At 55.1% G+C, this 12,108-nt stretch overlaps 1 protein-coding gene across 14 annotated transcripts in view; it reads right to left on the bottom strand.

Annotated features, from left to right (window-relative positions):
• NTNG2 (netrin G2) overlaps positions 1-12,108 on the bottom strand; it is an 81,607-nt gene that overhangs the window by 47,443 nt on the left and 22,056 nt on the right. For all 14 annotated transcript variants that reach the window (XR_008473392.2, XM_035261036.3, XM_035261040.3 and 11 more), the window contains one exon: positions 6-649. Coding sequence is in view for 13 of the 14 variants with exons in the window: in XM_035261036.3 (XP_035116927.1) it covers positions 6-649 (644 nt within the window). In the remaining variant the exon portion in view is untranslated. The remainder of the gene's footprint in view (positions 1-5; positions 650-12,108) is intronic.

Genomic DNA, 12,108 nt, shown 5'->3' with positions numbered 1-12,108 from the left:
CTTACCTGCCAATGACCTCAATGTTGGAGATGGCATAGAAGTACTTGTAGAGGTTCTCCCGCTGCACATAGGTGCCGCCCAGCGCGGGGCGCAGCAGCCGCATGCGCAGGTCGGTGAGGGTGAAGAACTCCTTGAGGCCCTTGGCGCTCTCCAGCCGCGTGTAGAGGTTGTCCATGTTGCGCAGGTCCGGGCCGGCAAAGATGGCAAAGCGGTCCCGCACCTCGAAGCGCACGTGTTTCTCCTTCTTGGAGCCCGCCCAGCGTGAGTACTCCTCGGTGCAGAGCACGCGGTGGGCGCTGGAGGACGACATGTCGCGGGCCCGGCGGGCGGACATGCCGAAGGCCTCCATGCAGTCCTCGGCGTAGAACTGGTAGGGCTGCCACGTGCGCCCGTTGTCCAGGGACTTCTCCAGGACCATGACCGTGGGCCGGCCATACTCGAAGGTCATCACCACGTCGTCCGTCAGCTCCACGGTCTTGTTCCACGAAAGGGTGATGTTGGCTTCCAGCGGGCTGGGGTAGCGGCTCCATGTGATGCTCTGCCAGTAGGTGGCCAGGCCCTCCTCCTCCTTGTCGAACATGAGCCTGGGCGGGTGGGCCAGGTCCGGGTTGGAGGCGTCGCACTCGTTGCTACACAAGTAGGGATTCTCCTGCAGCGGGGAGAGAAGGGAAGGGTGGGTGTTGGATGCTTGGGACGGCCTGGGAAGCCTCTGCCCAGCCTGGCCCCTGCCTTTGAGCCCAGACACCTGCTCTGTGACCACAGGGCCTGTGCTCCGGTGCCCAGACATGGCTGGGGGATTTGTGCCCATTTCCCCAAGGCGTGCAAAGGTGTGCAATCCCATGCTGTCCCAAGAAAATGCACACTTGTTTCTACTCTAAGTACAGACAACCAAGAGAACTGGGTGTTCGTCCCCTGCTCTGAAGTACTCCATGGCTCCCCGTTGCCTGGAATACAAAGTCCGGACTCTGTAATATACTGATCCCACACCTGGTGACCTGTGCCTGAGCCTCCCCACGACAGCTGTCCTCCTGCCCCTGCCTGTGGCTCCTCTGAGCCTTTGCAGATGGCATTCTCTCTCCTTCATGTGCCCTTCTGCTCTCTGCCTTGAAAATTCCCATTCACGTTCTTGACTCTCTAAACATCTACTTAGCTGAGTCACTTTCCAGAGCCTTTTATTTTATTTTATTTATTTTTTAAGATAGTGGCTCGCTCTGTAGCCCAGGCTGGAGTGCAGTGGTGCAATCTCAGCTCACTGCAACCTCCGCCTCCAGGGTCCTGATTCAAGCAATTCACCTACCTCAGCCTCCCAAGTAGCTGGGATTATAGGCAGGAGCCAGAAAGCCCAGCTAATTTTTGTATTTTTTAGTAGAGATGGGGTTTCACCATGTTGGCCAGTTGAACTTCTGACCTCATGATCTGCCTGCCTCAGCCTCCCAAAGTGTTGGGATTACAGGCATGAGCCACCGTGCCCAGCCATTATTTTTTTTTTATTGAGACGGAGTCTTGCTCTGTTGCCCAGGATGGACTACAGTGGGGTGATCTCAGCTCACTGCAACCTATGCCTCCCAGGTTCCAGCGATTCTCCTGCCTCAGCCTCCTGAGTAGCTGGGATTATAGGTATGCACCACCATGCCTGGCTAATTTTTGTATTTTTAGTAGAAACAGGGTTTAACCACGTTGGCCAGGCTGGTCTTGAACTCTGACCTCAGGTGATCCACCCACCTTGGCCTCCCAAAGTGCTGGGATTACAGATGTGAGCCACGGCACCTGGCCCCTGAGCCTTTTCAACAGTACCCTTAGGATAGGTGAACATACTGAGGTGCTTAAAGAGGGCCTGGCAGCTCTGGGTCCCTCCCTGATTCTTTACCCTGTTCGTCTCTTCCATCTGGCTGATCCTGAATTTGATAAATGGGTAAACGTAGGGAAACAATAAAAAATAAGCTGGGTGTGGTGGCACACGCCTGTAGTCCCAGCTACTCAGTGGGCAGAAGTGGGAGGATCGCTTGAGGCTAGGAGTTCAAGATCAGCCTGGGCAACACAGCGAGACTCTGTATCTACAAAAAATTTTAAAAATAAGCTGGGCATAGTGGTGTGCACCTGTGGTCCCAGCTATTTGGGAGGCTGGGGCTGGAGAACTGCTTGAGCCCAGGAGTTTGAGGCTGCAGTGAGCTATGATTGCACCACTGGACTGTGGCCTGAATGACAGAGACTCTGTCTCTAAAGAAAACCCCCCAAACCCCAAATATCTCACCCTAACGCAAGATGTGGGTGATAGGTGAGGAAAGACGTAGGTGGGAGGAGGGTGGCATGGGTGTTAAGTACTTTTTGTACTATCTGCTCAATTTTCTGTAAATCTAAAACTGCTTTAAAATATAAAGTCTATTAATTAAAAAAAAAAAAGAACACTGTTCCTAACAACCACACAGTGCCCAGACCACTGTGGCCCTTTTTGATGAATATTTCAGGTGTCTGGTTTGCTCAGAGACAAAATGGCTTGGATCTGAGTTAAAACCTCTCCCTCTCAAATGAGCCTTTCAGCCCCCATGGGCCCCAATGGGGCCCATTGCCTTCTGAGGGGCCAAGCCGCACCCCCGCGGCCCCCACCAGGTACGACTGCAGCAGCCTCAGTCCGATGCGCTTTGATCCTCAAGGATGGAGGACAGGTTGCCCAGCTGCCCGGGGCTCCTTGGTGGGCAGGGCTGACCCTTGCTTCATTGAGGTAGGTTCTGCAAAGCTCTCTTTCACACAAATAGCTCTGTCCTCAGTCCCCCATGTAAACTCAGGGTGGCAGGAGCTCACTATAGAGTCCAATACCTCCTTGAGCAGATGGGGAGACTGAGGCCTGGGCCAGGGCAGGACTGGCCCCAGCCTTCTGGAGAGCAGACAGCACCTGGAGAGCAGTATCCACATCACTGGCGAGCACACGATTCCAGGACAGCAGAGGGACATGGGGGGTCCCAGCTTCCTCACTCTCTGGCTGGGTGACTCTGGGCAAGACGTGCCCTGTCCTGTGCTGCTGCCCAGAATCATGAGGGACTGAGAGGCTGTGGAGATGGCACAGTGGCCTGAGAGAGTGGCAGGTGCTGGGCTGGAGGAGGCAGGCTTGATCCATGAGGGAACCGGCTTCGGGAAGAGTGCTCTGAGACCGGATGCAGAATGGGCTCTGATGGTCTCACTTGGGAGGAGGTGCAATGGGCAGTGCTCCAGGAGCTTGCACCTGGGCTCTGGCACCCAGCCAGTACCCCTTCCCCAAAGTCCCAGTGCCGCTTCTGCTGCCCCTGGGGCCTTCCTAGGGGCTGAATGGTGGCTTCGTGTGGTACTTTGTTATGGTAGCTGGAGCTGACTCAGACCTGCCTCATCCCAAGTGAATGAAGAGGGAACAGTCGGTAGGAATGGCTCAGGAGGTAGCACCAAATTGTGAGTTTTTGATGACTTTCCCAGATGCTGGTGGGGAGGGCCCACCAGCCTGATTTCTCAGTATGCTGATACCAAGTGGCATCACACTGCCTCACCTACCCAGAAAGCTCTTATCAACCCAGCACCGAAGCTGTGCCATGTCCCCGGCCACTTTGTCCCCTTCTACCTCAGAGCTTGTGCCCCTTGGGCCACCTCTCTCCTCCTGGTTTTCAGAGCCCTCCCACATGCGCCTCCTCCAGGAGGCCCTCCTGACTTGACTCAATCTTTGAACCCAGTTAGTTCCCTCATCATCCATCACAGAGTTGTTAATGTGCTTACTGGGGACAGTGTAGTGAGGTCTCCATATTGGGCCTGGACGTCAGTAACCACTCACTAAATTATACTTATTGTATCATGTTACTTAGCTATTAATAAAATGACCGTGATATTGACATATCACCTATTGAGTGTTGATAGTATTCCTGTCAACCCGCAACTGCTGAGCCCCCCACACGTCACCGTTTCCCTGCTCTCTCTTTGTCGCCTGCCTTGCCTAGCCCTACCCTGCCCAGGCCCCTGGTGGGTTCTACGGGGTGGGGGTTTGGAGGGGCAAAGTATCCCTCAAAACCCCTAGTTGCACCCGGCCTGTCTGTCACTGGGAAGACTGACACAGCTGGCTCTGGCTGGAGATGGGGTCTCCAAGTGGGCTGCTCCAACCTACAGGGCCCTCCGGCCCCTCCCCCGGCCCGGGAAGCAGATGGTCAGAAACTAATGAATCAGCCTGTGTGTTTACAGGCCCCTCGCCTGCTGCGGAGTGGGCTCAATCAACAGCAAGTACAATAAATAAATCCCGAGCTGCAGCCAACACGATTCTCTCTCTCCTCCTTTCTCTTTCTGTCTCTCTCCTTTTCCCGCTCTGATTTCTTTCCCCAAGATCTCCGAATTCCACTAAGCTGGTCGGTAGCTCGAAGCATCCCAGCAAAGGCACTGTTGGAGCTCACCTGACCTTCCTTTTCCTCTGCAAACACAGCATTGCTCCCGCTCACTTTCCTTCTGTTTTTTTTTTTTTCTTTTAGTTGGAGTCTTACCTTGTCACTTAGGCTAAGTGCAATGGTGCAATGTCAGCTTACTGCGACCTCCACCTCCTGGGTTCAAGCAACTCTCCTGCCTCAGCCTCCTAGCTGGGATTACAGGTGCATGCCACCATGCCTGGCTAATTTTTTGTATCTTAAGTAGAGACAGGGTTTCACTATGTTGGCCAGGCTGGTCTCGAACTCCTGACCTTGTGATCCACCTGTCTTGGCCTCCCAAAGTGCTGGGATTACAGGTGTGAGCCACTGCCCCCGGCCTTATTATTATTATTATTATTATTATTTTGAGACAAAGCCTTGCTTTACGGCCCAGGCTGGAATGCAGTGGCGCAATCTTGGCTCACTACAATGTCTGCTTCTTGGGTTCAAGCCATTCTCCTGCCTCAGCCTCCTGAGTAGCTGGGACTACTACGGGTGTGCACCACCATGGCCAGCTACTTTTTGTATTTACAGTAGAGACGTGGTTCCACCATGTTGGCCGGGCTGGTCTCGAACTCCTGACCTAAGGTGATCCCCCCGCCTTGGCCACTTCACAGATAAGACACCAAGTACCCATGGCCCCATATCACTTACCCATCCCCTGGACTCTGTGTGACCTAACCTTGAGGAATCATGGGGAAACCAAGCCTGTCATGTCTACACTCTCCTCTCTCTCTGGACACACACAGGCAAGGGACTGGAAAGGTCAGGCAGTGTGACCAGAAGTCAAAGGAGGGTGGGCAGAGTGAGGGGAAGGCAGCTAGCCAGGCCCAGAGCACCAGAGAGCCGGGGGAGGAGGAGCCTCCTGCGCAGACGCCAAGCCTGAGCTCCCGAATGAAATACTCAACAGAGAAACCATTTCATGCCACGCTTTTCAAGCCTCGTGAGGGGCGCTTAAATGCTTTTCCTTTTATGTTATTTTCTGTGCAAAGGGTACGGTCAAAGTCAGCGGCCAGGTTGTAAACATCATACACAAGCTGCAGGCAAAAAATATAATTGAATGGGAAAGTGAACCATTAGCAAGAACGGTGGTAAATGTGCCCGTGGGAAGCCCAGTCGTTTGAACCTCCAGGCCCCTGACTACTGTGCCTGAGGAGGGGTGGTCACAGGAATGGTCGGCAAGTCTCAGGAAGAGGAACAGACAACTTCATGCAGCTGGCCTTGCAACCTAAGCCTGTGCGGGGATGAAATCACAGAGCTGGGAGAAATCGCCAGGGTGCCTCAGGCAGGGCTCTGCGGTTTGTGGCTGGATGCACTGCCTCGCTCTCTCGGCCTCTCACCTGCTCCACCGGCCTGGGCGAGCCTGACTTCCTTGAGCCCAGTGAGGTCCAGGACATGCTACCCTAAAACATTCTTAAAATATTTTAGGCCACTGGGCGCGGTGGCTCATGCCTGTAATCCCAGCACTTTGGGAGGCTGAGACAGGTGGATCACTTGAGGTCAGGAGTTCGAGACCAGCCTGGCCAACAGTGTGATGCCCCATCTCTACTAAAAATAAAATAAAATAAAAATTAGCTGGGCATAGTGGTGCATGCCCATACTCCCAGCTACTCAGGAGGCTAGGCACAAGAATCACTTGAACCTGGGAGGGAGAGGTTGCAGTGAGCTGAGGTCAGGCCACTACACTCCAGCCTGGGCGACAGAGTGAGACTCTGTCTCAAAAAAATTTTTTTTGAAGCTGAAGGGATTTGAGAAAGCCGAAGAAGTGGAAGGTCACTCTTTGAGCTTCCCCTGCCCTTCTTCCCTGAAGTGGGTCATGAGGCTCATTTGAGAGGTGCCCTCCCAATGCCCAGAGGAAGGAACATTCTCATCTCCGCAGATGCAGGGTCAGAGGAGCCTGGACACACAGGCCTTGCAAAGTTCCCACCAGTTTATCACCAGGAGATCGTACTTCCTTTTAGCCAATTGGACTTCTCCATGAGTGACTACTTCCTCATCAATCCTAGCATAAAAAATAGACGTTACCGTGTCTTTGGGTCTTCATTCCTTAGGAAAGCTCCCATGAGGCCGGACAACGCAGGGAGATGCCATCTCTACAGAAAAAAAAAGAAAACCCAAAAGACAACAGCAAAAAAAATAAAACTAGCCGGGCATGGTGGCACACACCAGTGGTCTCAGCTACCAGGGAGGCTGAGATAGGAGGATCACTGGGGCCCAGGAGGTGGAGGCTGTAGTGAGCCATGATTGTGCCTCTGCACTCCAGCCCGAGTGACAGAGAGCCTATCTCAAAAAAAAAAGAAAGCCTTTTCCACATAAAACTTATATGAAATCTACTCGTATGCTTTCATCGTGTTAGTCTGTCTTTTATGATGGGGCCTCAGCCATCAACATAGGATGGGTGAGGAACAGATCTTTCTCCTCCCCGAGAACCTCGGCCTCCTCAGTTGGACGGGAGGCTTCATGCGGGCAGCCACCGCGTCTGTTCCAGTCCCCACTCCAGCCCCAGCCCCCAGCACTCCTCGGGGACTCAGGAAATCTTTGTAGAATGCTTGAAAGCCCAATGAGGCTGCGAGCACTGGCTTCGCAGGGTTGTCAGGAATGGTGCACCACGGCAAGTACCTGGGCGGCGCAGGCCCACGGGTGATGGATGTTGGGAGAACATTCATGGCCATGGCCTGGCCAGACACTTCAGCAGATAGCAGGCCCTGCTGTTAGCGAGCGTGTCTTCCACCTCGGCCCTGTGCCTGGCGCCCCACGTGGGTCACCCCACCCCCCTCCATGCTCCCAGGGACCCTGGAGAGTGCGATCCATAGGACATGAGGCTTGGAGAGGCTGAGCAATGTTCCAGGATCATGCGACAGGCGAGGTGGGACAAGAAGCCAGGGGAGGGCCCTCTGAGTCCAGCTCTGAGACAAATTGGGAAATGGTGCCAAAAGGGAAAGGACGCCGCTGCTGGGCCACACTGTGCTCCTGCAGACTTGGGTTCCACGGGGAGGCAGGTGTTGTGTCTCTTAACACCAAGGTGCATGGCTGGCCCGGGGAACAGTTTAGCAGTTGACAGGTTTTTCTGAACCTGTCTGCCGAGTTGCCGGTGGAATCCGTCTCATCCTCAGCGCCTCAGCCTCACCAGGATGGGAGGCTGCTGCTGTGTCCAAGGTGGGAGGCCAGAGGCTGCCCAGGAGAGGCCCTTGGTATGGGTGCCCAGGTGGAGGGCCAGGACTCAAGCACAGGGGAAGCAACAGTGGGGGAAGGCAAGGAAAAGCAGAGAGCGAGCCCCACCCTTCTCATTGGACGTGGCCTCTGCCATTTCAGGGGAAACCCTATGGCTGGGGCAGGTGCATAAATCAATAGGTTCCCGTGGGGGCCATGGAATCAGGACTCAGGGGCCTGAACCTAACACCATGTGTGACCTTGGTCAGGGTCTTGCCCTGTCTGTGCCTCGGTTTCCCCATTCCTGAAATGACCAGGCAGGAGTGGGCTGTCCAGCTCTGACCCTCACATCCTCAAGTCTCAAGTTCTGCCCGTTCCTTAGGCCCCTGTGCTGCTAGGGAGGAAGGGCACCGAGACACATCCTCCTCCCCTGACTCCAGGGAGAAAGCAGGGGTGCCAGGGGAATTCTCCTTAACAGATTATTTCCTATTTATTGGTAAGAAAAGTTGCAGCGGGGATAAATTATTAACAAAGCGGAAACGGAGACTGCTCAGAGCTGATTCTAATTCTAGCGGCCCTGACGGTCTGTAACTCTCTTAGCTCTCCCTCCCTCTCTCTCTCTCTGTCCCCCTCTCTGTTTCTCATTCTCCTTCTATGGTTTCATTGATCGCTGTCCCTCTTGCTCTCTGTGCCTCTGACTCCTTCTCCGGGTGCAGGCTCCTCTCTCCTTCCCTTTCCGGCTTGTCTTCGTGCTGCGCGAAGGCTCTGGACGACAGGCAGCAAGGTCACCCTCCCTGCTCCAGAATCAGCATGAACCGACCTGGCATTTCAGGGCTGGAGCTGCAGCTGGCCAACGGCTTTTCCGTTTTGTTTTCTAGCTGGAGCAATTTCCCTCCCAGCTCCAAGTAATTACTCAGCCAGGGGCAGGCAAGGGAGTCTCTGGGCCTCCTCCAGTGCCGCCTCCCCGGGGACTTGCTTGTCCCAGCAACGAGCCTCTCAAAGCCACAGCGGCCGTGCCTGCTGCTCCTCCCCAGATGGGCCACTGTGGGCATGCCTGGGCACAGGCCCACCTTGAACCGAGAGTCTCTGGCCACCACTCAAACCTGCCCGGCCCAAGCAGAACTCAAGAAAATGAGCGACTCTCCCCTCTGCCCCTCAACCCACATTATTTTGGAGGAAAGGGAGCACTTTAGGCCTTTCAATCCTGGCCACAGTGTTCCTCCTTCCAGAACCTTCTGTGAGTGTGAACTTTGGGAGAGCAGGGGCCTCGCCCACCTTTGCACCATGCCCCCAACGGCTGTTTGCACACATCGTTTTTTGACAAACATTTTGTAACTGAGTGAGGACCCTCTGCAGTGGCTCTGTGGCAGCTCCACCCAGGAAAGGCGCTGCCTGGGGAGAGGCGGTGGACACCAGAGGGCCTTGCTCTGCTTTGGGGATGCTGTTCTAGCAGACCAACTGCTTCGTCTTCCTCTTCCCAATTCGGGATCCCCCCCACAGAACTCCCTGAACTCCTTTTGGAGGTCCTGGGGGCATTGGGCTGCCCCGATGGATGAGCTGCCCAGGAGAGGGTCTACTGGGAAGCTGAAATCAGAGGGTAAGGATGAAATGCCAGGCCTGGTGTGGGCACTCACAGCTCACCAGGACTGCAGACCCCTGAATAACTGATCTCCTCCATCAGCTGAACTGCCGGAGTGTGGTGGGCTGGGGAGGCGTTGCCATGGCTCTGGCTAGACAAGGGTTAATCTCTCCAGGAACTTAAAAATGTATTATTGTTTTTTTAAAGGACACATTCTGCTTTGCCCTGGGCATATGTGGATTCTTCCCACAGCCAGATTTCCAGGAATGTTTGGGGCAGGAAATTCTAACCCAGCTAGAGTGCCCCTGCATCCCTGTGGCCCCCCACAGGTGACTAACAAGACCCACCAGACACACGGGCATCTATCTCAGACAGGGCAGGGCTCCCCTGCTTTTGCAACCTCCAGCAACAGGAGTTTCGTGACCACAAAAGGCAGCTAGGTCAAACCCCACTGCTCCCTCCTTTGAGTGTGGGGCTGTCATTTGGTGGGTGCTTGGCATCTTTTCTTTGTCCCGGGTTCCCTGGTTTTCTCTGGGTATGCTATAAACATTTTCTAATTGATAAGAACAAGGAGACAGGGAGGTTGGGGGAGGCCAAGCGCTCTTCATTCCCCACACCAGAAGCTCAGTGATCCTCAAACACTGCCCTACCAGGGCCATTGGGAGTGCTCTGCCGATGCTACTGCTGATCCTCCTGCTTCTACTCCTCCCTCTCCTCCTCCTCCCTTTCTCCTCCCTCTCCTCTTCCTCCCTCTCCTCCTTCCTCTTTTCCTCCCTCTCCTCCTCCCTATCCTCCTCCTCCTCCTCCTCCTCCTCCTCGCCTTCTCCTCCTCCCTTTCTCCTCCTCCCTCTCCTCCACCCTCTCCTCCTCCTCCCTCTCCTCCTCCTCCCTCTCCCCCTCCTCCTTCTCCTCCTGCTCCCTCTCTCCTCCCTCTCCTCCTCCTCCCCCTCCTCCTCCCTCTCTCCTCCCCTCCTCCTCTCCCTCCTCCTCCCCCTCCCTCTCCTCCTGCTCCTCCTTCTCCCTCTCCTCCTCCCTCTCCCCCTCCCTCTTCTCCTCCCTCTCTTCCTTCTCTTCCCCACCTTCCTCCTCTCCCCGCCAACACAGAGGCTCAATCGGGCACCTCCTTCCCTGCCCACCCTACTCTCCACTCAAGGCTTCACGGGCCACCCAAACAGCTCAACACTTTCATACTTTTAAAAAAGGTAACTTAAGGGAAATGAGAGATGGAAGGACAAAAGAAAGGGAGAGAGGAAAAGGGAGAGAAAAAGAAAGGGGCAGGTGGGGGAAGGGCACGAGAGGAAGAATGCTGCATCCGGAGAAGCCCAGGAAAGTGCATTATTGATTCAGGACTCAGAAAATGCTTAGAGAGTAGGAACAGCGCCCTGCTCTTTAAAAGCTTGTGCAAAGCATAAGCTAGACCCAGGCAGCCTTCCCAAAGAGGGCCTGCTCTGCCGCCATGAATATTTCATCACGGAGGGAGGAAAAGTGGCTGTGGGGATTTCAGTGCCGGGTGGGGTGAGGGGCAGCCCCCCCCAACCCGCTGACTGGGTAGCTGCCTCTCTTCGATCCCCTCCCCGATCCTGGGGGCTTTTCTGGGCCCCCTATCCCCTTCTCTAGGAGCTGCCCTGGGCTTTCTTGCTGGTCAACAGGGCCTCAGCCAGGTTCCAACAGAGGCCCAGGCCGGGGAAGGGGGTTGGGGGGGAGGCATCAGCTGAAAGGTTTCCAGAGGGGCTCAGGGTGAAGCCTGGTCCCCAGCAATCATTTCTCCTAAAGGCTCACACTGTTCTCCCCTGTACCGCCTTGGTTGGGGCCTCCACCGACCCCTCCAGCCTCCCCACCCCCAGCCCCTTCTCAGCCTGCAGCCAGATGCCCTTCCCTTCGTAAAACCCAAGTGTCGGCCTGGGCGCGGTGGCTCAAGCCTGTAATCCCAGCACTTTGGGAAGCCGAGGCAGGTGGATCACGAGGTTAAGAGATCGAGACCATCCTGGTCAACGTGGTGAAATCCCGTCTCTACTAAAAATACAAAAAATTAGCTGGGCATGGTGGCGCGTGCCTGTAATCCCAGCTACTCGGGAGGCTGAGGCAGGAGAATTGCCTGAACCCAGAAGGCGGAGGTTGCGGTGAGCCGAGATCGCGCCATTGCACTCCAGCCTGGGTAACAAGAGCAAAACTCCGTCTCAAAAAAAAAAAAAACTCAGTGTCCCCAGCTCCCACTCGGAGCCCCAGCACCTTCCCCTTCTTCTGTCCAAACCCTGGGCCTGGCTCTGTCACCAGCTCTGCCTCTACCCCATGTCTTTCTGGACTTCTTTTTTTTTTTTTTGAGATGGGGTTTAACTCTGTTGCCCAGGCTGGAGTGCACTGGTGCCATGGCTCACTGCAACCTCTCCCTGTGTTCAAGTAATTCTCCTGCCTCAGCCTCCCAAGTAACTGGGATTACTGGATGTGCCTCCACACCCGGCTAATTTTGTATTTTTAGTAGAGACAGAGTTTCTCCATGTTGGCCAGGCTGGTCTCGAACTCCTGACCTCAGGTGATCCTCCTGCCTCGGTCTCCCAAAGCGCTGGGATTGCAGGTGGGAGCCACCATGCCTGGTTTCTGTCCTCTTTTCTACTGGCCAGTCTCTCCCACCTTTCAGACGGACGCCCCCTCCATTCCCTGAGCTTTCAGGTTGAGGCACCCCCTCCGCCTCCAGCCTTTTGCAGGTGTCTGTTTAAATTTTTCTTTTTCAGGGAAACATCCCTGGCCACTGCTACCAATCCTGGAGGAGCCCTGGGTCACAGTTCTCCCCACTGGCTTCTCCATCTAATGATGGGTGTGTCCCCTCCCCACTGTGTGCTCCAGGAAGGCAGGGGCAGAGCCTGACACACCAGGTGACCCCCATCCTCAGCCAGTTCCCTCTCCAGGTGTTCCGTACTCAGAACAAGCTCTCAGGAGTAGGCACAGCACGATGGATGGGACTTGCCCCTGAGAACA

This window comes from Callithrix jacchus, chromosome 1 (genome assembly GCF_049354715.1).
Source record: "Callithrix jacchus isolate 240 chromosome 1, calJac240_pri, whole genome shotgun sequence".
NCBI lineage: Eukaryota > Metazoa > Chordata > Mammalia > Primates > Cebidae > Callithrix > Callithrix jacchus.
The sequence above is the reverse complement of the archived record's forward strand: the minus strand, read 5'-3'. Positions and strand labels throughout refer to the sequence as shown.